Source organism: Gossypium arboreum, chromosome 10 (assembly GCF_025698485.1).
Source record: "Gossypium arboreum isolate Shixiya-1 chromosome 10, ASM2569848v2, whole genome shotgun sequence".
NCBI lineage: Eukaryota > Viridiplantae > Streptophyta > Magnoliopsida > Malvales > Malvaceae > Gossypium > Gossypium arboreum.
In genome coordinates this window covers 130,894,238-130,917,086 of record NC_069079.1, presented here as the reverse complement: position 1 = coordinate 130,917,086, position 22,849 = coordinate 130,894,238, and the positions used below count along the sequence as shown (strand labels likewise).

The 22,849-nt window shown below is 31.1% G+C and overlaps 5 protein-coding genes across 7 annotated transcripts; 2 read left to right on the top strand and 3 right to left on the bottom strand.

Moving 5' to 3' along the window:
* Positions 1-2,863: 2,863 nt before the first annotated feature.
* On the bottom strand, positions 2,864-6,024 carry LOC108462266 (phosphoinositide phospholipase C 2-like). 3 transcript variants are annotated; one of them, XM_017762237.2, is made up of 8 exons: positions 5,453-6,024; positions 4,887-5,083; positions 4,561-4,696; positions 4,282-4,482; positions 4,004-4,197; positions 3,582-3,843; positions 3,410-3,496; positions 2,864-3,339 (listed from the first exon to the last, which is right to left on the bottom strand). In XM_017762237.2, the coding sequence occupies exons 1-8, from the start codon at positions 5,747-5,749 to the stop codon at positions 3,037-3,039; spliced, it is 1,677 nt and encodes a 558-aa protein (XP_017617726.1). In that variant the 5' UTR covers positions 5,750-6,024; the 3' UTR covers positions 2,864-3,036. The 3 variants fall into 3 exon arrangements, with proteins under 3 accessions (XP_017617726.1, XP_052876525.1, XP_052876524.1); XM_053020565.1 differs by having other exon boundaries at positions 2,878-3,339; positions 4,004-4,170; XM_053020564.1 differs by having other exon boundaries at positions 2,878-3,339; positions 4,297-4,482.
* A 1,852-nt stretch (positions 6,025-7,876) lies between these two features.
* On the top strand, positions 7,877-10,979 carry LOC108461496 (peptidyl-prolyl cis-trans isomerase CYP19-4-like). The gene is made up of 8 exons (XM_017761352.2): positions 7,877-8,110; positions 8,205-8,249; positions 8,372-8,444; positions 9,046-9,093; positions 9,201-9,224; positions 9,981-10,163; positions 10,332-10,407; positions 10,768-10,979. Exons 1-8 carry the CDS (start codon positions 8,033-8,035, stop codon positions 10,904-10,906), a joined length of 666 nt encoding a protein of 221 aa, XP_017616841.1. The 5' UTR covers positions 7,877-8,032; the 3' UTR covers positions 10,907-10,979.
* A 191-nt stretch (positions 10,980-11,170) lies between these two features.
* On the bottom strand, positions 11,171-11,978 carry LOC108461498 (protein EARLY FLOWERING 4-like). The gene has a single exon (XM_017761353.2). The coding sequence runs from the start codon at positions 11,821-11,823 to the stop codon at positions 11,506-11,508; it is 318 nt and encodes a 105-aa protein (XP_017616842.1). The 5' UTR covers positions 11,824-11,978; the 3' UTR covers positions 11,171-11,505.
* A 2,095-nt stretch (positions 11,979-14,073) lies between these two features.
* LOC108463587 (protein EARLY FLOWERING 4-like) lies at positions 14,074-14,715 on the bottom strand. Its single transcript, XM_017763511.2, has one exon. It carries the CDS (start codon positions 14,632-14,634, stop codon positions 14,308-14,310), a length of 327 nt encoding a protein of 108 aa, XP_017619000.1. The 5' UTR covers positions 14,635-14,715; the 3' UTR covers positions 14,074-14,307.
* A 6,292-nt stretch (positions 14,716-21,007) lies between these two features.
* LOC108462267 (TMV resistance protein N-like) lies at positions 21,008-21,421 on the top strand. Its single transcript, XM_017762238.1, has one exon. It carries the CDS (start codon positions 21,008-21,010, stop codon positions 21,419-21,421), a length of 414 nt encoding a protein of 137 aa, XP_017617727.1.
* Positions 21,422-22,849: the final 1,428 nt, after the last annotated feature.

Sequence of the window (22,849 nt, the reverse complement as noted above, 5' to 3'; positions counted from 1 at the left end):
TTGGCTTGGTCATTACAATAAAGCCCAGTTGTTTGTCCTTATCACTAGACAAATCTACGACCTAGATTTAAGGGGGGGGGGGGTTTAGCTAGAAAATAGTTTTTTTGGGGGGCCAGAAATTAATAATGAATTTTTGGAGAAGTTAAAGTGAAATTTAACCATTATAGTTGGATGCGTGCAAGTCTCGTAGTGGGGGCTCGCAAGGGTAATTCGCGATCCCAGTTCGCATATACTAAGGAGTTTGCGTGTGGGACTATGAAGTATAGCAAGTAGACTAGAATAATACATGTGTCCACCATGCATAGAGCTTATCAAGAACGTCAATTCCGTGAATGGTAATTATGTGTATAATTATTCTATTGTCCCTTTTAATGAGACATGACGGAAAAACACTCAGACAATATTAATATGTAATTTCATAAAAATTGAAGAGTCTATATAGAGAAATTTTCATTTTGGGAGACTAAGGCCACTACATGTTTCCGCCTAGATTTGGAGTTTTATTTTTCAGATTAAATTTTGCTATTAGTCCTTGTACTATGTGTAAGTTGTGGATTTAATCTTTATTTTTTTAATTTGATTTAATTTTAAAATTTCTATCCCGATCAAACAATAGTTTTTATATTTTTTAAGTTTTGTTATTTCTAAAATTTAATGTAGCAAATATATTGTAGCATGTGTAATGTCATTTCAGCTTGTTGTTTTTACATATTAAACACAAAAAGCTAGTTAATGAATTTAACGACTGTCGTTTGCGTTAAGGCTAAAATTCTGAATTTCAAAAAGTATAGAGGCTAAGAATGATCCAATTGAAGAACATTGACACATTTATAATGTTACACATAGTACATGACTAATGGTAGAATTTTAACCAAATAGATTTAATTGTTGTTGTTTGAGTCAAGATTAAAATTTCAAAATTTAAAAAGTACAGGGATTAAATTGACCAATTTAACAAGTACAAAAACTAAATTCGACTAAATCCTCAACTTACGTGGAATATAAGGGTTAAGAGTAGAATTTGACAAACTTTTAAAAACTAAATTCTAATTTCATTCTAAATTATTTACTCAATCACTTTAAAATTTTAAACATTGTGAAGCCACCAAGATAAGGTGGGCCAACGACTCAAGGAGGGTGGTGGATTAGCGGCCCTGGTGGTAGCCAATTGACCCGTGACCCACTTCTTCGTTTTAGCCACAGATATATGGGTTAATATTACTTTTAGTCCCTGAACTTCGCAAGGTCTATTTTGGTACTTGTATTTTTTTTCTGCACTTTGACACCTCAACACTTGATAAATGTAAAAGTTTGATAATGTGGCAGAGATTGTGCCACTTCAGATGGAATTTAAATTTAATGACCAAAATAGATCTAATTGTCAAATTTATATACCAAAGTCAACAAAAATATACAAACACCAAAGTAAAATGACCTAATTATCAAATTTAGAGAATAAAAATTATATTAACCATAAATATATTAAATTAAAACTCACAATTGTATCGATAATTAACATAAAAATCAATCATTACAAATATTAAATTAAATAACTATTTAACATCTCAAAATTTTAATCCATTTTCTATGCATATTTATATATGGCCTCATAATCCTCAAAAATAAAAAATTTTCTATTTAGATTTCTTTATAATTTATAAAATTTTAAATTAGTAATAGTAAAATTATATTTTAGTTCTCCAAAAATAATAAAATTTAATTTAATCTTTTAAAATTATAAATATATAACCTATTAAAATAATAAAATTACTATTTTTATTATCGTAAAAATATATAATTTAATTCCGTCTTCTCCCTTTCACCTTTGATTTCATTATACTAAATCCACATCAAACAACAGTGGATTTTGGTAATAAAGTTTTGGATTTGCATGAAGGTATTTTTGTTTTTCAAGATACTGAAAACTTTGATGGGCTGCATATTGACTGATAAATACTTGATTTGATCATTACCTACCTCTAAAATTAATACCTCAATTGTTTTATATATATATATATATATATATATGACTTTATTAGCAAACTGGTTGTTAATTTATATCCAAAATAAATTTAGGTTAATATATTAAATAAGTTGTTGAACTTTGTTACTTTATTTAAAAGGTAATTTGTATTATTAGTTATTAAATTATAGGTCTTGATCCACCGTATAAATCGTCGAATTGTCGCTTGGAATTCACTGGCGGAACTTTTTTTAATAAAAAACTTAATAGTCTAGTGACTTAAATAAAAACTTTTGAATTGTTCAATGACTTAAATGAAAAAATTTGAATAATTCAGTGACCAAATTGTAACTTTATTTAATTAAATGACTAAAACAAAAACTTACCCATAATTTAGTGACTACTGATATAGTTTACCCTTATTTAAATAAGCCATCATACTTTCATTACATCCAAATAAGTTTTAAACTTTAATTGGTATTTAAATAAGGCACAATGACTTATTTAGCCCTCAGCTTTACAAAAAATTATTTTAGTTATTTATTTAATTTTCGTCTCTTTTAACTCTTAAACTTATGATATTTGTCAAATTACCTCAAAATGGATGAAAAATTAATGTTTGTTTCAATAATTATTTAAATTTTTAAAAATAAAGAAATTATAAAAATTATTAAAATATAAAACATATTTTTTAATTTTAAAAAACAATTAATTTATAATGTGATATACACGTGGACTATCATGCCAATAAAGTTAACAAATATTAACTTTTCTATCTATTTTTGAGTGATAAACAATGTAAAAATTTAAGGGCTAAAATTGGAGAAAAATTAAATGAAAACTAAAATAGCTTTTTTTGTAAAGTTGAAGAGCTGAATAATTCATTACGCCAAAAATTAAAAATACTTCAAAATAATTTTTTTCTTTCAAAAACACATTATCACCATGCTAAATACAAAACTAGTTTCACTTTTCTTTGTCAACAAAATTGTGTATTACAATATGCATCACATAACTTCACAGCGGTTCTCAAAAACCAGTAAATGACATAAAGGTCAACCTTTTGAAATGAGTTATGATGGATTGGTGAACTCGAACCGCATTAGAAGTTTTACGTTGTTGTACTTGTCGCCTTTTTTGTCCATGAGCGGAACTGCTCTGATCCCACTTCTTATTTCGGAAACCGGTAAACATGTTTGGCCTGCAAAGTCGTCTTTTTCGGACATGTCATATTCGTGGACTTCGATCCGAAGTAGAGCTAGTTGAGGCATGGTTAAATGGAACTCAAATTCTTGGTTCCAACTAGGCACCCAACTATCTTCTACTATCTTTGATTTCGTCATCTGTTTATCTGCTGGAACCCCTGCAATCCCCACCTATAGACATAGATATTATTGATCCGAAGATTGCTTGTGTTACAAGGAACTCGACGTATATGAAATTTACCTTTACGTAGAAGTCCGGAGGCGAATACGGATCGAAATGTGTATGATCAAAATCATAATACCATCCTTCACCCAAATATACAGTTACCTTTTGAAACAAGAAACAACTAACTATAAGTATTGATTGAAGATTAAATATATATTTCAGTTCACATGGCAATCAAAACACTCACTTTCAAAATCGTTTTCTCTGAATGCTTAACTTCGGGATCGAAGATTTCGTTAGTGTTTAGTAGGAAATCGGGTTTTTTCACGTATCCGCATTGCCCGTTGGCTTTAAACATTCCGTGCATCAACCATAAATGTTTATCACAACCCTGCATATTAAATGCGACCATTTGAGCTCCGTGCAACCACGCAATCATCGGGTTGTAATTGGAAGAATCAACTCGTATGCCCTTCGGGTATACCCTAAGCATGTTCCTCTGTGTAAACCTGTAACAATGCAGAGACATCAGAACAAAGAAAGTCTACATTTCGCTTATTGGGTATAGAACTTCGATCGAAGCAGTGAAGCAATGGATAGTGCTCTCGATAAATGTTTATACTAGTTAGATCACTTGGAACATGTATTATTAGTATTGCTATGAGTTACCTGACTATTTGTTTTCCATGAGTTTCTGCAGCTTTTTCAAGTTCTAGTTCACTCAAGCTAAGCCGTCTCACTTTTTCGGGGTCCACTTCTAGACACTCATCTAATCCACCCTTTGGTTTCCCAGCATGAATGGCGATTAAACGTTTATATTCTGGTGCCTTTTTTTGCTTTGGCTTGTTTTCGTGCGGCTCGGCCTGCCATTTTGAAGTAGTACATAACATACAACATCAGCAAGCACATTGTAATCAATTACATTACTTTTAAGGTTAGGAACTTACTTTTTTCGTTGCCACTTCATCGTCGGCCTTATCGCTTTTCAAATCATTCTCTTTATCCTTATCTTCTTTGGCTTCTGTGTAATCCTTTGGTGGTTTCGTAGATATGATTATGCGTTTCTTTAATGTCTCCGGAGAAGGGAATTCTTTAAAGACTTCCGAGCCGGGAGTAAACAAGATGTCTCCAAGCGTTTCGGTGATCATCTAGAAATTAGCCACCGAAGCATAAGTGATATGGCAATACTGAATTTTACATTCACATTGAAAAGCACCAACACTCACATTGGCAGCTTTAGCCTGAAGATCCGGAGTGAGATGGTCTTCTAGAGTTATTACGACAGGAAAGTCCGAGGAAACGAAAGCGTACTCCTTAATAGAACTCAAGCATTTGAGGAGCGTCACCGGAGCTGTCAAAGTCCTACATGAAAGAAAAATTATAAGTGGTTATAGTAACGAAACATAAACAATAGCAACAAATGCTTATGTGCAAGATGCCTTGCGACATAAACAAGCAACCATTTTTAAGCTACGTCATGTGCAATTCGATGTTTTCTTTGGCTTTCGATGGCGGCAAGTGCAGATAAGAAACGGGCAATGCTTACACTTACCCCCCATGAAGAACATGAACATCGTCTTTTTCTGAATTCGGCCATATATCAAGTTCTATCACTCTCACACCTCTCTTAAGTGCGTTTATGATGGGGACGTCGCTGCAATCGCTGTTGAGTTGATTCCCGGTAAGGTAAGAATTGTGACCGGTAAATATGAAATAATGAGACAAAGGAGCATTCATATCATGGTGTACCTGAAAACCAAGGACATGAACATGACATAAACAACAATAGCACAAAGTGTAGATAAAAGTACCCTGAAAAGTCAGATTGCATTTTGTCCTTCCACTAATAATACGAGAAAAATTAATCTATTTACATTAGATCAAAGAGTAAACTGGTCATTCTGTTAAAAATTTCATCTAATTTTATTGTTAAAAACTGGTCCATGTATGTCGATATGAGGTTATTCCATCAGCTATGTCAATTTTTAAGGGTAGCCCTCTCAATCTCTAAAGATTATGTGCTTAAGTCTATTCAAAATGTTCAAACAATAATGATACCGAACGAATTAAAACTAATAATAATAAGAGAGAGAGAGAGAGAGAGAGAGAAATTGTTACCCCTAGAGAAACTTGAGGGGAATTAGTATCACTAAAGAGGTGCCTAAAAAATGCTTCAACATGTAAACCGTTTTTAGGCAAATGTGTCGAACCATCAATAATCTTTTGAGCATCATCTGTTGTAGTCTCATCTTCTTTTTGATACTCAACTAAGAACTTATGCAATCCATCAACATTCATTAACCCATTCTCAGAATACATCTCAAACAAGTTTTTGACATCTTCTGGTGCTTGTGCAACCGCCATCTTAAACCTCCTCCGAAAGCAGAGGCAAACCCTATAAGATTGTTTGGACATTGGGTTTGTTTGTTTGTTCTCTTACAATGTCTCCAAAACAAAACAAAACAAAACAAGAAGACAACATGCAAATGATGTTATGGGATGGTTGAGTCTTGTGTCTGTGGCCTTTGTGGGGTGTTTCTTAATCGATTCTAAATACTTGGGTGGTGATGAACCAATATTTGACAGCTGATATTGCCATTGTTGTTTTGATGTTTGGAAAATTTTAAGGATTTGGGGGTCTTTGGACATCTTTTTTTTATCTAAATGTCTACATGGACTGCTAAAAAATTCAATCCAACATGTTTTTTAGTCAATGAAATTTTTATAGGGAAAGAGAAACCGAAAATTGTGAAGAAACCTGTTAAAATATGGCTAATTTTTTTCCTTCTAAGACAAATAAAAAATGAAGGGATGTTATTAACTCAGGTTAAATTACACTGTTAGTCATTCTTCTAAATAGAGGTTATTCTTATTTGGGTCATCGTAAATTTCTTTTTTGTTAATTTGGTCATCTAAAAAAGAAACTAATTAAATTGTTCAGTCTACCATTAAATGGTAACTAGAAACTAATGATACATTTGTACAAAAAAATTCTGAGTTACTGAAATAAGAACGATCCTTATTTAGAGTGATTGATGAGTAATTTACCTTAATTTTAGAGTGGCTAACATAAAAATATAACGTTAGTATTCTATTACTATTTAATGATAGATTAACCGATTTAATCAAATTTTTATTGTGGAGTAACCAACTTTAGAGTTACTAATGTAATAAGTTTACCCTAATGGTGGGAAGGCTATGTCATTGCTGGCTGTTTTTTTTTTTTTTCTCAAATCAATAGTCTACTAAAGATGCATTTTTGTTTTAGGGTTAATTCTATCAAAAGTCCCCAAACTTTCAGTCAGATTCTAATTAAGTCCTAAAGGTATTGTTAGTATATCAATTAGATCCTTCTATTATCTTAGCTATCTTTAAGAGTTAAAATGTCAATTCAGATATGATCTGATACATATTTAAAAATATGGATAAAATTGTAAACACGTGTGTACTTATCGTATATGAACATTTTGAATCTGATAAGTTAAAAAGGACAACCAATTTCGAAAATATTTAAACAGATTTTTGAAAATAAACTATATCCAAATTATTTATATAATAAATGTTAAAGTGTATTTAATTTGATCCATGTGATTTAAATACACTACAAGCTACTTGGGAAAAGAAAATGATTTTCAAGCCGAATATGGGCTAAAATTTTAAATACTAGCGAATGACTAAGATGGTAAAAGGATTTAATTGAGACGATAATGATTAATTAAAATATTTTGAAATTTAAAATTTAGAATATAAGCTATCGTTGGAAGAGGATTACTGCAAAATTTTTTTGAACAATCTTATTATAGGTTCTGATAATATATGTTCTTTTCGACACAATGTCTAAAATCATCCATAGTCCCTTCCCAACCTATAAATAATAGGATAATGTGCTTCAGCGCATTTAAATCCACGTCCTCCTGCATTGACAATAATACCCATGTCAATCGAGTTAAGACTCAACCGGCAGACTAGTGCATTTAAAGCATACATATTCTTTATCTAATTGTATATATGCATATTTATATTCTTTTGTCATGGAATATTTGGATTTAAGCTTTGGGATGAGGTAGTTTTTTTAAAATATTTTAAAGTAGCATTAAAAAAATTTACCCAAATCCCAATTTGATTAAGATATGAGCTTATATTTTTGTCTAAGTTAATCTTTTGGTTGAGACGAGTCTTTAGACTTACACAAATAATTTAATCCATTGACAACTTTAGATTTCAAATGATGAAATTGAAATGTTAAAAATTTATTTTTGTGGGTATATTTTGAATTTTTTTATCAAAATATTAAAGGACAAAAAGAAAAACTCTTCGAAGCATACTTATTATTTCCTAAAACGATTAGGTCTCTAGTAATTTTTTTCACTCGATAGAGTTGAAATTTTGTTAATGAGTAACACCGTATTGATTTGTAAATTATATATGAGAAAAGAAATGAGTGCTTTTCCTTTGGTGTAATTGATGCTAACAAAAAAATTATATAATAACGAGTTTAACAGTTTAATAATTTAAATGAAAGTTTTTGAATATTTTGGTAACCTGGGTATAATTTACCCATGAAACAGAAGCAGCCCAATAAACCGGTTTTCAACTGAAATTCCCCAACAGGGAAAAGAAAAACTCTATACGGTATATACACACACTCTACCATTTTCGCCATTGAAATACTGCTGAAGAAAAACCAGAAGCAAGGAGATGGCCACTAAAACGAGATTGGCTTCGGTTGCAGTGTTATGGTTTCTAGTTCTTTTTGGAACCTTAGCTATAATTCAGGTACCTTTATTGTTCTCTCCTCTTTTATTTCCTTACCCCTAAAAATTTGAAAAAAAGGGTTTTTTCCCTTCTTTTTTGATTTTTTTTTTTTTAGAATCGATTTAGCGATGCTGGAGTTCCAGAGCCTAAGCTTAGTCAGGTTTGTCAATTCATTTATGGTAAACTCTTACTCTCTTTTTTGAATCTATGGATCTATAGGGTATGTTTATTTAATTGAAGTGAATTTGGGGTTTTTTTTGTCCTTTTTTAATGTGATTTTAGGGTTTTGATGATGATTCAGAAGAAATTACGCATAAAGTTTACTTTGATGTTCAGATTGATGGAAAATCTGCTGGTATGGCTTTTGTTTGATATATTTTTTTCTGTAATAGTGGTATTTATTGTGCTAGTTTACTTTAAAAGGAAATTTTTTTAATTTTTTTCCCTTTTTTTGTAAAGTTTGCATTTTTATCATTTAAAAATTGAAATTTTCCCACTATCCAATGTTTGTATTAATCATTCTGAAGTAGTCCCTTTTTCTGTTGTTGAATTATATAAATTTAGGGTCTTACAAACAAAACATGCAATCATTAGTTGGAAAAATTGGAATGATAGGAGGACTAAATGTCGAATTTTTCGTTTTCTTGCTTTTCTAGGTAAAACTAGCATGGAGACTCTTGTACAAGGAGTCATATTTCATTTTACCCTTTCTACTTAAAAAATGGATGAAATTTTTAGTAAAAAAGGTCGATTTGCTCTTTGATCTTAGGTACAAGGGCTAATTTGCCCTTTTTTTTTTTTTAGTAAAGAGGACAAAATGCAATCTGGCTCTTAGTACAAGAGTCTTCATAGTACTTTTACCCTTTTTTTTTTTACAGTAAATTTGTATCCCACACTGTTATTGCTTAGAAGGTTTCTTAGATACAATAACTATGTTGGTTGGTTTTTGCTTTCAGGTCGAATAGTCATAGGTCTATTCGGCAAAACCGTTCCTAAAACTGCAGGTAAATAGCTCAGAAATTTTGCTGTTCTTTGACCTTCATTTTCATGGAAACAATGTGCAATTACCCATTAGTTGTTACGAATCATAACTTTTGTTTCCTTTCTGCAGAGAACTTCCGTGCCCTTTGTACAGGTAAATAAGTAACATCTGCTCCCTTCTTATGTTATATGTTTTTAGTGCTCGAAGTAATGTGATTTATTTCTCGCAAGCACGGAGCAGGCACAAAGTTGCAGTGATTTTTGTATTGTATAATAAAGTGACAATCTTTTTATTATAGATGTATTTTTACTTATAAAAGCAACTTATTTTTGCATAATTTAGCAATGGCTGGGCCTCATTTTTCTGGATCTGAGTATATGCTTCAATATCTTCTTGACCCGAACATTCTAAGTATCTTATCTGTCTATTTGCATCTTTGGATGTTCAGCTTGTTAATGAAAGTATAATCCTTGTTTATTAGGAGTAAAACTGTTATTCAAGAGTCCTATGACATGCCTTAACACTACGTGTACAAATATCGAGTAAAAGTCGTCTTATAAAGTTTAGATGTATTAGATGATAATACCAAGATATATATATAACGTGGGATATGTTACTTGGACTTGGGTTTCCCTGAATCTGGCACGGGTATGGTTAGTTTTTCTTAGTCTTTTCATGTATTTGAAGGATCTTTGTAGGTCATATCCCATATCCATGTGTTGGACACAAGTGTTGATGAAGAATCAAAGTAACATAGCATGTGGGATTTGAAATTGCTGCCAAATGGATTGAAGAGTAGATCTTTAGTTCAATATTGGTGCTCAACTTTTTTGTTTTAGTTCTGATTAGTTAACCATGAAAACTCACTACTTTATAGCTGCCTACTTATATTCATTCTTTGAATTACAGGGGAGAAAGGAGCCGGAAAGAGTGGGAAACCTCTCCATTACAAAGGGAGCACGTTTCATAGAATTATCCCAAGCTTTATGATCCAAGGTGGCGACTTTACTCGTGGCGACGGGCGAGGTGGAGAGTCAATATACGGTGAAAGGTTTGCCGATGAGAATTTCAAGCTTAAGCATGAAGAACCTGGTGAGTTACGATCCTTGTATAGCTTATAAGTCTCCTTCGATGCATTCTTTCTATTAAGAGGTTTTCCTAGTCATTGGTGGGACAGTAAACTCGAACTACAAATCGGCAAGGCTGGTAAGAAGTACATTATTAATTGTCTACATTTTCTATTATCTTCATTATGAGCAGGACGGCTTTCAATGGCCAATGCTGGACCAAACACCAATGGATCACAATTCTTCATCACAACCATAACAACCGGCTGGTATTTGCCTTTTCTCTGAACTTTTTTTATCTTTGTTACTAAAACTATCCGTATCTGTCATCTATGTCCGATTCATATTCATATATAGGGATGAGAGCATGTTACTCCAAACATTGGACATGTTTCACTACCCAACACTAACCTCTGAGTTCAAGTACTATAGCTTTTTACTATTTTTCTCCCTTGTGAAAGACATGGAATTGGGCAACATCGGTTTTCTTATCTTGTGACTGGTCAAATATTAAACTCCGATCATGTTATTTTTCATGCACGAACTTTTCATAGTTCACATTAACATTAAGATCGTATGAGATTTTCCCGAGCTGACATGCACGCATGCATGCCGTTGATTTATGAAAGGTTGGACGGTCATCATGTTGTATTCGGCAAGGTGATCGCCGGAATGGATGTTGTCTTCAAGATTGAAGCTCAAGGAAGACAAAGTGGGGTACCAAAAGCTAAAGTTGTCATTGTAGATAGTGGCGAAATGCCTATATAAATTCACACACACTTTGTTTCAAACTAAATGCATATTTTTAGATTCTGTTTTAATTGATAATTTTTTCCGGTCAGTTTTGCCATCCAACGTGGCTTTTGGTAGTCGTGAAGATAAAAAATATCGATATTTTATCATTTTCTAAACACGTAAGGTGTTTATATTAAGAGCTAGATTGTATTTTACTTATTTTTACCAAAATATGAGTAAAATAATTCCCGTATTGATTCTTTTATTAAAAATATCATGTATATTTACTGTTAAAAATTGATTTTTGTTAGTCAAGGAAGTACACACGGATATTAATTTTTATCAGTACAAATGAATTAATTTTTTAAATAAAAAAGATAAAATGCAACCTGATTTTTATAAACCACATAGTAAAACAGAAACATAAAATACCAACATCAACACCCTATAAAACCCAACACATCATGTTCTTAAAACACAAAAACCAGAAACCAATTTATCTAAGAACATAAAATCTAAACACCAAACTACAACAGATAAACATAAATATATAAAAGATTTAAGAGTACTTTAGACCCTTTTTTATTAATATCATCATTATTTTCCCTTTTTTTATTCTCAATGACAAACTTTCAACCTTCTTTGGGATGTTCATTGCTATGTTGTTGCTGAAAAGCAGTAGAGAAATTTGAAGACAAATCAGAGTAAAGTGAAACAACCTTTGATATGTTCCCATTAAGTTCTTGAATTAATGCTACGTTCTTCACCATGTTGTCGTGGTTCTTCGATTGATGATTCTCGTTGACTTGTTGGATCAACATCCGGTTCCGATCTAAAACCGATTGGACTTGCTTGAAACTCTTGTCTATCGTTGCCCAAACTTCGGGGTTACCGTCGTCGGAATCTTGGTTCCGGTGATGTTTCAGTTTCTTGTTGGTGTTGTTGGCCATGGTTTTTTTGGTCTTTTTTTAATGGAGTTTTTCACATTCGCATGTAAAGAAAAAGGTTATGGTGATGATGATGATAAGACTATGTTTTAGGTTTTTGGGGGTATAAATTTTTGAAAGGATTGGTGTTGGGTCGCCATTGGAAAGCTGTTAAGGTTTGAAGAAAGCTTTATTTACGCGCGACAGAAGCGAGTGTGATAAAAAAAATTTATCCAAGGTAAAATGTAAGAACTATCACGTGCCTTAATAGTTAATCTCGCCTTAAACGGTTCATGCTTAAATAAATTATTATTTATTTGAAAATATATAATAATTATTAATTAGGATTTTTAATATATTTTAAAAATTTTATTCTATTGAGTAAAAGGATTTTTTTATTTTACCAAAAAATTGAAAATTATTATTTTTTATCTTTTATTCTCGCATAAAGTCATAGTGTCTCGATTAAATTTAGATAGAATTTGGTACTTTCTCATATTATGGTTTTAATATATTGTGATTCTTCAGAAATGTGATTGCTGGAGATGTGATTGTCGGGAAAGTTACTTTTTAACGTTTAGTATACATTGGAAGGTATTAATTAAAATCCGAGAAAATTACGTTATCACATTAAGTTCACTAAATACTTTTCTAAAAATGAAATGATAATTTATGAATTTACTTTTACTAAATAAAATATAATACTCATGTATTTAATTTGTATAATAGACTTTATTCTTAATAAATATTCGGATTAAATATTTAATAATAAAATTTAATTGATAATTTTAAATTGTTTTTAATTTATAATTTTAATTAAAAATAAAATTATTTCATGTCTTGCATATATTTTTAAATATATAATAAATATATAAAATCAAGAATATAAAAACTTATTTTGGAATGAATTAAAAAATACTGGAAATATAAATATATAAAAAATTGGTACGTGAAAAACACGTGCCTTGTCTGAGACTGATAATGAGAGCTCATAAGAAATATCTTAGCCTGCACTTTTTATTTTAAAAAGGTCAAAAGTGTGTATAGGTGGCAGAAAAATATCTTGGAATATAAATATCTCCCAATTTAAAAGTGCACTTTTTATTCTCCTATTTTTTTCCCTTTTTAGATTCTGGTCCTTTTTCATTTTTAATTATATTTTTAGTACTTTTTAGAAAAAAAAATAACAAAAGAGAAATAAAATAGCAATTTGCATTTTGGGTATGTTAAGGTATGGATTCTTATGTAAAGATAAGATTTTTTTAAAAAAATTGAAAATTTTGAGGATAATTTGTAGGAAAAAATAATGAGTGAAGGTAATAGTTTTTGTTGCAATTTGGGAATTTGAGGAAAGAAATAAAAGCTTTTGAATATCCAAATTAAAGGTTAAATTTTTATAAAAGTCCATGTATTATGTGTTTTTGGCTGATATATTTTTTTGGTTTGCACCAATCTTGAAACCTGACAACTTTTCTCGGTTGATCGGTGAATTTAGATTTCATTAATGTATAATGATATGATATTTTGAGATCGTGTCACATTATTACATGGAAATTCAAGTGATGATGTGATGTAATCTTAAATGTTCCAAAGTATCAAACTTTAATGGAAGCCAAATTCATGGACTAAATTGGGAAAGCTTCCAAGTGTTGGGATTAAAGTGAACTAAAAAAAGTCGAAAGACCAGGGTGGGACAATTTTCTAAATTAAGGGAATACAAAGACCTTTATACAATTTGTCCCAATTTAACTAACAAGTTATACTATATAAATTATTACTTATTGTTAATATTACATTATATAAAGTGTTGACTTTTCTTTTCAAAATTCAATATTATTATGTCATAATTACAAAAAATCATGCAAAATATATAATAAACCAAGTCCATGTTAAGTACTAAAGCACATGCAAGAGCCTTAATATATAATATTAAATTACCATATAAAAATTAAATTCAATAATAAATCGAATTATGGATGAGGATAAGGATTAAATTGAATCAAATTAAAAACATAAGGAATATAAAAGAAAATAATCCATTTTTGTTTTTCACTTGTTGCCTTAAAGAGTGAATCGTACCGCTACTTGTTATTAAACTTAGTTCTTCTTTGTATGGATTTATCTTTATTGGGTCATTTGTTGCATGAGACCCCAACTTTGATCAATCGATTTTGACAATGGAATTAATTGGTTCGATTACGATATGTAACATATATAAATTAAATTGATAAAATAATTCGAAAATACAAAACATAAATAAATCAACACCAACCATTCATCTAAAACCCTTTCATACAAATACAATACATTAATAACAAATATACAAATATATATCCGATCAGTTATAGTTTAGAATCAAATCAATACAAAGCACGAAAGATAAAAAATCGGCAAAAACCAAACCAAACTGAAAGGAACCGGACATGTATTTATTATAGAACAACAACATACATATAAAAGAAGACTTTTCTTCTTCATCGTCCTTATTATTATTGTCGATAATAAACTTCAGCCTTCCTTGTGGTGTCCATTGTTATGAAAGGCAGTGGAGAAATTGGAAGACATATCAGAGTAAAGTGAGACAACCTTGGATATGTTCCCATTAAGTTCTTGAATTAATGCAACGTTCTTAACCATGTTGTCGGGGTTCTTCGATTGGTGGTTATCGTTAACCTGTTGGATCAACATCTGGTTCCGGTCCAAAACCGATTGGACTTGCTTGAAATTCTTGTCTAGCGTTGCCCATGCTTCGGGGTTACCGTCAAAGTCGTCGGAATCTTGGTTCCGATGATGTTTCAGTTTCTTGTTGGCGTTGTTTCTAGGGTTGTTGGCCATGGTTTTTGCTCTTTCTTTTGGTTTTTTGATGGGGTTTTTTTTTTAATCACATTTGCATGTAAGAGAAGAAATGGCTATGGTGATGAGGTTTTGGGAGGGAAGTTTTGGGGTTATATATATTGTTGGAGGACTGGGGTAGGGTGACACCATGGAAAGTGGTGGAACTTTGAAGAAAGCTCCTTTTCACGCACGACCAAAGCGAGTGTGATTAAAACCTTTCCCTATATGCATAAATAAAATTCAACACAACTTTGGGTCCATTAATCGAATCTTCACTTTTCTTAAAAAATTGATTAGGTTTCAATATTTAGATTAAATTTTAATTTTAAATCATAATTTTTTATTTTTAAATTAAGTTGTTATTACCATAAACTTAATAAAATATTTTATACTAAAGTTTATAGTTTATATGTAGGCGACGTATAAGGTAAGATTTTATTATAATAAGTTCCCATGAATCTATTTCAAATCTACGATTGTGGTTAAAAAACAAAAAAGAGGACCTTGAATTTGTTTATACCAAAGTTTATAGTTTATATATACGTGACATTTAAGGTGGGATCTTATTATTAGAATCATGTAAATCCATTTTAAATTTACGTGGTTAAAAAACAAAAAAAAAATCTTGAATCCATATGGTGAAATCACATCAAAATTTCAAAAATTGTGCTGACAACCATGAGCATGTTCAACCAATTAATGAAAGAGAAAGAAGACACATCTTCTCTTCTATAATTGCAACTAATTTCTCTCTTTCTTTATTAAGTGTTGAAACTTATTGAATCCGTTAAAAAAATAAACATATATTTTTCAAATAAAATTTTATGTAATATAATCAATGATGACTTGGTGTTTCTTTTTCATTTTTTAATTTTAAATTTAAATTTAAAATAAATCTCGTAGAATCCCATTACAATAAATATTTACATAGATGTGACCCATGTAGTGCGGATAAAGAGCTCAAATAAGTGGATAGGTGAAAACACGCGCCTTGTCTGAGAGTGGTAATAAAGGTCATAAGAAATATCTTAGGCCTGCACTTTTTATTTAAAAAAGGAAAATGGGAGTAAAGGTGGCAGAAAAATATCTTTGGAATATAAATATCTCCCAATCGAAAAAATGCACTTTTTTATTCCTACTTTCTTTCTTTTTGACTTTCCTCTCCCTTTTCTTTAGATTCCTTTATTTTTTTTTTCATTGTTTTTAGTTTCGATTATAATTTTGGTACTACTTTTCTTAAGAAAATACAAAAATAAAAATAGTAATGTTGAATTTAAGCATTTTTCCCATTGATAACTGAAATTAATACTTCTATTGAAATAAACTCGATTAAGCAACGAATAACTAAAAATATCGAAAGAAAATTGAGAAATTAAACACACAAATTTAGCGTAAAAAATTCTCTCAAAAGAGGATAAAAACCGCGGGCAAAAATGATTTTACTATAATGAAAAAAGAATGAAGAGTATAAACGATGGAGATAAAAACTAAATCTTGAAATTCGAATATAACGAATCTTTAAAACGTAAATACAAAATTCTCAAAAAGTGCTATGAGTTCTAATTTTTAATGAGTGTTTTTTCTAAGATTGTAGAAGAACCTATTTATATGCTAAATTCATAGGTAAAATGAATTATGCTAATAAATGCTAAATATCTTATACTAATAAATATTTCTTTTAGAAAGAAAATATATTTTGTTTAATTTGACTTGCAAATAATCTCTTATTTTATTTAATAGGATTTTGAAAAAATTAACCTTCAATGACATTTTCTAATTTCATCCTTTTAAATTTGGCCTTTTAACCTAAAAAATTGAATTTAACTATCATGTTTAAAAAAATTGATTATTGTTTTTCAATGAAAATATTGACTAAAACGTTAAATTTTTACACATGATAGTCCACATGACGATCTACATGTACTTACTAGAACATTTAAAAAATTATTGAAATTGTTGTTTTTTATTTTTATTTTTGAATATTTTTACAAAAAATTTAAATAATTTGTTGACATGTCTTATAAGACAAATAATGTTATATCAAGATTAAGTATCATTATATTGTCAGCATTTTCATTTAAAAATAGTGATTAAATTGATAAAAATTATAAAATTTGTGCACTAAATTTAATATGATACTAAATTGAAATTACATGACACTTTTCCACTCAATTGAAAAAGAGAGAATCCAGCAAAAAAAGGCAGTGCTCTTGATGTGAACACTTAGCGATAGTTGCTTGCCTATGTGCTTGTTCTTTGTGTAGGAAAGCACATTGACGGAATCCCCCTTCAACATTATTTGTAAACCAACTCATTTCTAGCTTTCCAAATAAACCAATGAAGGATCACAATAAGAGATCTTGTGGTAAAAGAACCAAAATTCAGAAAGAAAAAAAAAGTGTCGATCCCTTCCATTGAAAATTCCGAAAGCAATTCCTCATTGGGATGTAGTTGAGACTAGAAGTTGCCCACACCTCTTTTTTTTGTAAATGGATAGAAGAAAAGAACATGCTCAATGGGTTCATCTTCTTTTGCATCCCTTTGGACACTTCTTGCCTTTATGTCTTGTTGATTTTGATTCAGTATTCATATTGCACAAATCAGTTGAAATTTAATAAATTAAATTTATGAAAGCTGTTGTTTTTCAAGTCTAGAACAACAGTCAATTTACGATATGTTTTTAGATGGGATTTGGATATGTATAAGTTGTTTATCTGTTCATCGATGGAAGTTGTCTCTTTGATTCATAATGCATGTTGAAACGTGTTATTTTGAGTTTGAGAGGTCAGGTTATGATCGTTTTAGTAACGACAATGCAAATAGAACTACTACATTAAAATTGTTATTATGTCAATTTTAGAACTACTACGTTACCTTTCTGTCACAAAATTTAGTGGCAGTTAATAGAATTGAAAAAAAAAAGACAAATGCGATTAGTTGGGTGATATTTTGTACATTTTTATGATCTAGCAGCCAAAAAAAGAAACTTAAGCATTTGTTTTTCTTTTTCTAAATTATATTATTTGAATTCGGGTACAAGTATTGATAAAAATATGTGTTTGATATGTTAAAATCATTTGTGTATTTGGAGAGTCAGGTTCTCATGCCTTTACCCAAATATGTATAGACATAAGTATTGACAGATAAATACTAAAAATAAAAAAAACTCAGAACAACATAGTTTATAAAATCAACAACAACCCCTACATCAAATAGGAAAAGGATTCTATGAAACAGTGAAACCACATTATTTGTATCTCTTTTTCAATAATTTAATGTCACATTAGGATTTTCATCATTAACAAAATTAAATCCTGAAATTCAGGATAAAATTGCTGATGTGCCATTAAATTATTGGAAAGCGATAATATTCATGTTTCATACAATCTCAATGGAGATCCACTTCCGAGTTGATTCTGATAGTGTTCTTTGAGTGTTTTCTTCGATCTTCTTTGATTGCTCCATTATGTATTCTTCTAATGGGTATTTATAGACTTTAGAATGCTCTGAAAGCTTAAAAATTGGGTTTTTCACTGTATTTGGGAAGCATGCTGTGAAATCGACATGGGCTAGCATATGGGCATGTGTCCAGCCCATGTGGAGATTCCCGAACATGTGGCTCCTGAAAACAATTTTATTTTTTTAAGTAAAGTTAAAAAGTAATCTAACAAGTGCTAACATTGTCATGATTTATTGCAATACTTCCCTTTAAGAACTACACTACTTCAAGCTAGCTAAACCATCATAATCTCAATATCACCAATGCAATCTTCGACACACTGGATTTTTCTTTTGTAAAACTGAAATTCTTGGATACAATTAATGAAAGGACATTGTTTTTTTCCAATGCAATTAATTAAGATCATCTCTTTGTTTTTAAGTATTGATTAAGCCTAATAAAAAAATGATTAAAACAATAATGCAGATTTTTTTTTTAAATATTTGAATCAGCTACCATTTACTGGTATCTGTTTCATGGTAGAGCCATCGAACTCGAGACCAGGATGCACTTTGATTATCATATCTGTTTGGGCTGAAACTTTTATGTATGTTACTGCCCCTCAAGTAGTTTGAGCCCTGAAAACTTGAATTATTATTAATTTTCTCTTAACTAAGATTATCAGACATTTGTTCTCATAATTAATATGATATCTAAACAGAGACTTGTTGAAGGAGAGATAAACTCGTCCAATCCCATACATGTTCTGCTCTGTTTTTTATTGAAAGGATGCAATAATGGAATTGCTAAGCTTAAATCTCATTCACAAAGTTGAGTTGGCACTGCACTTTGTTATTATTATGGAATCCATTTGGTTAGATGCTATCGTATGAAACATTATTGGTGGTGACTAAATTAATTATAAATACGACACAAAGACAAGCATATTTATTGAACAATAGTATAGTTATGGTGACTAGAGAATATTGTATCCACGAGGATTAAAAGTATTAATAATTACGGTTTTTCTATTATTTAGCCGACAAATTTGGAGTGATGTATTTTAACCTAAATTTACTAAAATAATTTAACTAAGAACGTAACAGAGAATAAATCAAGGAAATAATCGAATATAAACCAGTGAGAGAGACAATACCCAAGAAAGAATCCACCTAAATTTTACCTATTATTATAAATCTAAATTAAACGATTTATTCACTTGTGTCTTGATCCGTAGAAATCCCTAAATTATGTTCAAATCCCTTTTAAGAGTAAAAACAATGGACTCTAGGTTGATTACTTGAAATCTCTTTCTAATTAAAACCCCTATCGTCACATTAACTCTATCTATGGATTCTTTTATTAGATCTGACTCTAATCCAGTAGATTTATGTCGTCCTATTTCTAGGATTGCATGCAACTCCACTTAATTATACTAGATCTATTCTTAAATAGAGACTTTTGCTCCACTGAATTAAGCACATTATCATGTAAATCAGAAATCAAATAAACGGATTCATCATAGGATTCATCCCCCTAGGTATCTAGGGAATTAGTTTATAATCCTGATTAATAGAAACATCTCAAAGTCAGAAAAACTACAAAACATAAAGAAATTCAATAAAACTTTGAAAGAAATTAAAAGGAGGTCTTTAATCTTGATGGAGATCCGCTTCCGAGTTGACTCTAAGGGTGTTCTTTGAGTGTTTTATTTGATCTTCTCTGATTGCTCCATTATGTATTCTTCTAATGGGTATTTATAAACTTTAGAATCCTCGGAAAGCCTAAAAATTGGGTTTTTTAGTATATTTGAGAAGCATGGTACAAAATCGACAAGGGCTGGCACATGGGCGTGTGTCCAGCTCGTGTGGAGATTCCCGAACGTGTGGCTCTTGAAAACAGTTCTATTTGTTCGATTTTGGCTCCTTTTTTTCTCCTTTCGCTCCAAAAACTCACTAAGAATGTGATTAAAATATATTACTTTTATAACTTATCAATTATTCTTTTTATAAGATTACTCATAAAAGTAAGTATTATTGATTTTAGTACTACTAAATTTTACTTGTGGTTCAAAGGTTGAAGCACGACCTATTGCCTAAATAATAGAACAACAGTAATTACTAATACTTTTAATCCTCGTGGATATGATATTCTATAATCACCATAACTATACTATTATTCGATAGATACGCTTACCTTTATCGTATTTATAGTTTATTTAGTGATCATCAATAATGTTTCATACGATAACATCTAATCAAATGGATTCCATAATAATAACAAAGTGCAGTGCACACTCAACTTTGTGAATGAGATTTAAGCTTAGCAATTCCATTATTGCATCCTTTCAATAAAAAACAGAGCAGAACATGTATGGGATTGGACGAGTTTATCTCTCCTCCAATAAGTCTCTGTTTAGATATCATATTAATTATGAGAACAAATATCTGATAATCTTAGATAAGAGAAAATTAATAATAATTCAAGTTTTCAGGGCTCAAACAACTTGAGGGGCAGTAACATACATAAAAGTTTCAGCCCAAACAGATATGATAATCGAAGTGAATCCTGGTCTCAAGTTCGACAGCTCGACCATGGAACAGATACCACTAAATGGTAGCTGATTCAAATATTAAGAAAAAAAATCTGTATTATTTTTTTAATCAATTTTTTATTAGGCTTAATCAATACTTAAAAAATAAAGAGATGATAACACGTTATCTTAATTAATTGTATCGGAAAAAAACATTGTCCTTTCATTAATTGTATCCAAGAATTTCAGTTTTACAAAAGAAAAATCCAGTGTGTCGAAGATAACACATTCAATCTTTCGGTATATTCTTCAAAGATACCAAAATAAAAGAAGCAGAGTCTGTCTTTTGCCTCAGTCATACAATCTATCCTTTGCTTCAATCACACAATCTAAACTCTTTCATGGCGTCTTCTTCGTCTTCTCGTCAAACGAAGCATCAAGTTTGCTTGAGCTTTACAGGAGAAGACACGCGCCTTAATTTTACCAGTCATATTCTGAAACCTTTGAAAGACACAGGAATCAATGTTTTCTTCGATGAAGATACACTGGAAAAAGGGGACCAACTTTCACTAACATTTTCTCAAGCAATTGCAACCTCAACTCTCTCGATCATCGTTTTGTCTGTCAACTATGCTTCTTCAAAATCATGCTTGGCTGAACTCTCTAACATCGTGGACCGCAAGGATACTGAAGGACATATTGCTCTTCCCATCTTTTATCGTGTTGATCCTTCTAGGTTACGGAATCTTACTGGGAGATTCAAAACCTCCTTTGATGACCATGAACCAGAAAAGCTAGATCAAGTACAGCAATGACAAGCTGCCTTTATTGAAGTTGGTAAATTAAAAGGGAGGCATATAGATTTTATATATAATTATATTTTTATTTTGGTTATTTGCCAGACCTGAAACCGAGTATATAGGATATTGTTGAATATGTTATAAAAAAAGTTTATGAACAGCAAGTGTGGAAGTGCTTATGAAGAATTGGTTGGAATAGATGATTAAAAAAAAAAAGGACAATTTTCAGACTGATTGAGCAAGAAGACAGGAGTAGATCTCCTTATTTTGCCATTTTTTTTTTTTTAAATATGAATTTAGGTCCCCATCTCTAATGATCTCCATCTTGACAAGAATTCTTCAACGAACAAATTCTTCATCATAAACTTTCAACAAATCAGTTCTCCACCTCTTCCATGAAAACCTCTTAAGGGTTTATCTTCAACAATAAACACTAACCAAGTCTAAGTAATGCTCAAACTTGGTTATAGGAAGTGACTTAGTCATCATATCTGTTCGATTTTTATGAGTACTAATTTTGCTCACAATGATATCACCACGAGCAATAACATCACGTACAAAATGATACTAAATATCAATGTGCTTTGTTCTCTCATGAAATATTTGATCCTTGATAAGGAAGATGACACTCTTACTATCACAAAATATTGTACTAATATGAAGGTCTTTATTGAGTTCAGTGAACAACCTCTTTAACCAAATAACTTCTTTACAAGCCTCAGTAATCATCATATACTCAGCTTCAGTGATAGACAATTTTTTTCCCACTAGTCGAACCATCCAATTAAAGCGTGACTGTAACACCCCTTACCCGTATTCAATGCTGGAACAGGGTATGAGGTATCATCAGACTTAAATACAATTAAACACATACAAAACCGGATTATAAAACTTCATTCCAAAATAAATATTATTCAAACACATGCTTAAAGTCCCTTATACGGCCCATGAGGCCCAAAACTTATGTTGTAGATAGTTTGGGACCAAACTAAGAACTTATAGAGCTTTTAGAAAACTTAAGAAAATTTTGTTCTGAAACAGGGCCACATGCCCGTGTGGATAGGGACACACCCGTGTGGGTCGGTTGTGTTGTCACACACGCCCGTGTCCCAAGCCCGTGGAGCTCACTGACTTGCATTCAAGAAGAAACTTGAGTCACACGGCCTGAGCACACGCCCGTGTTGTTAGACCGTGTGAAAATTAAATTTCACATTTTAGGTGCAGACTTCACACGGCCATATCACATAGCCATGTTAAAGCCCATGTGTGTCACACAACCAAGCCACACGCTGGTGTGCTAGGCCGTGTGCTTAAACTTGGACATTCTGTTTCTCATTTTTAAGTTGCAGGGTACACACGGTCTTAACACATGCCCATGTGGCAACCCATGTGTCACACACGGCCTAGACACACGCCCCCGTGTAGATGAAAATGGGCCATTTT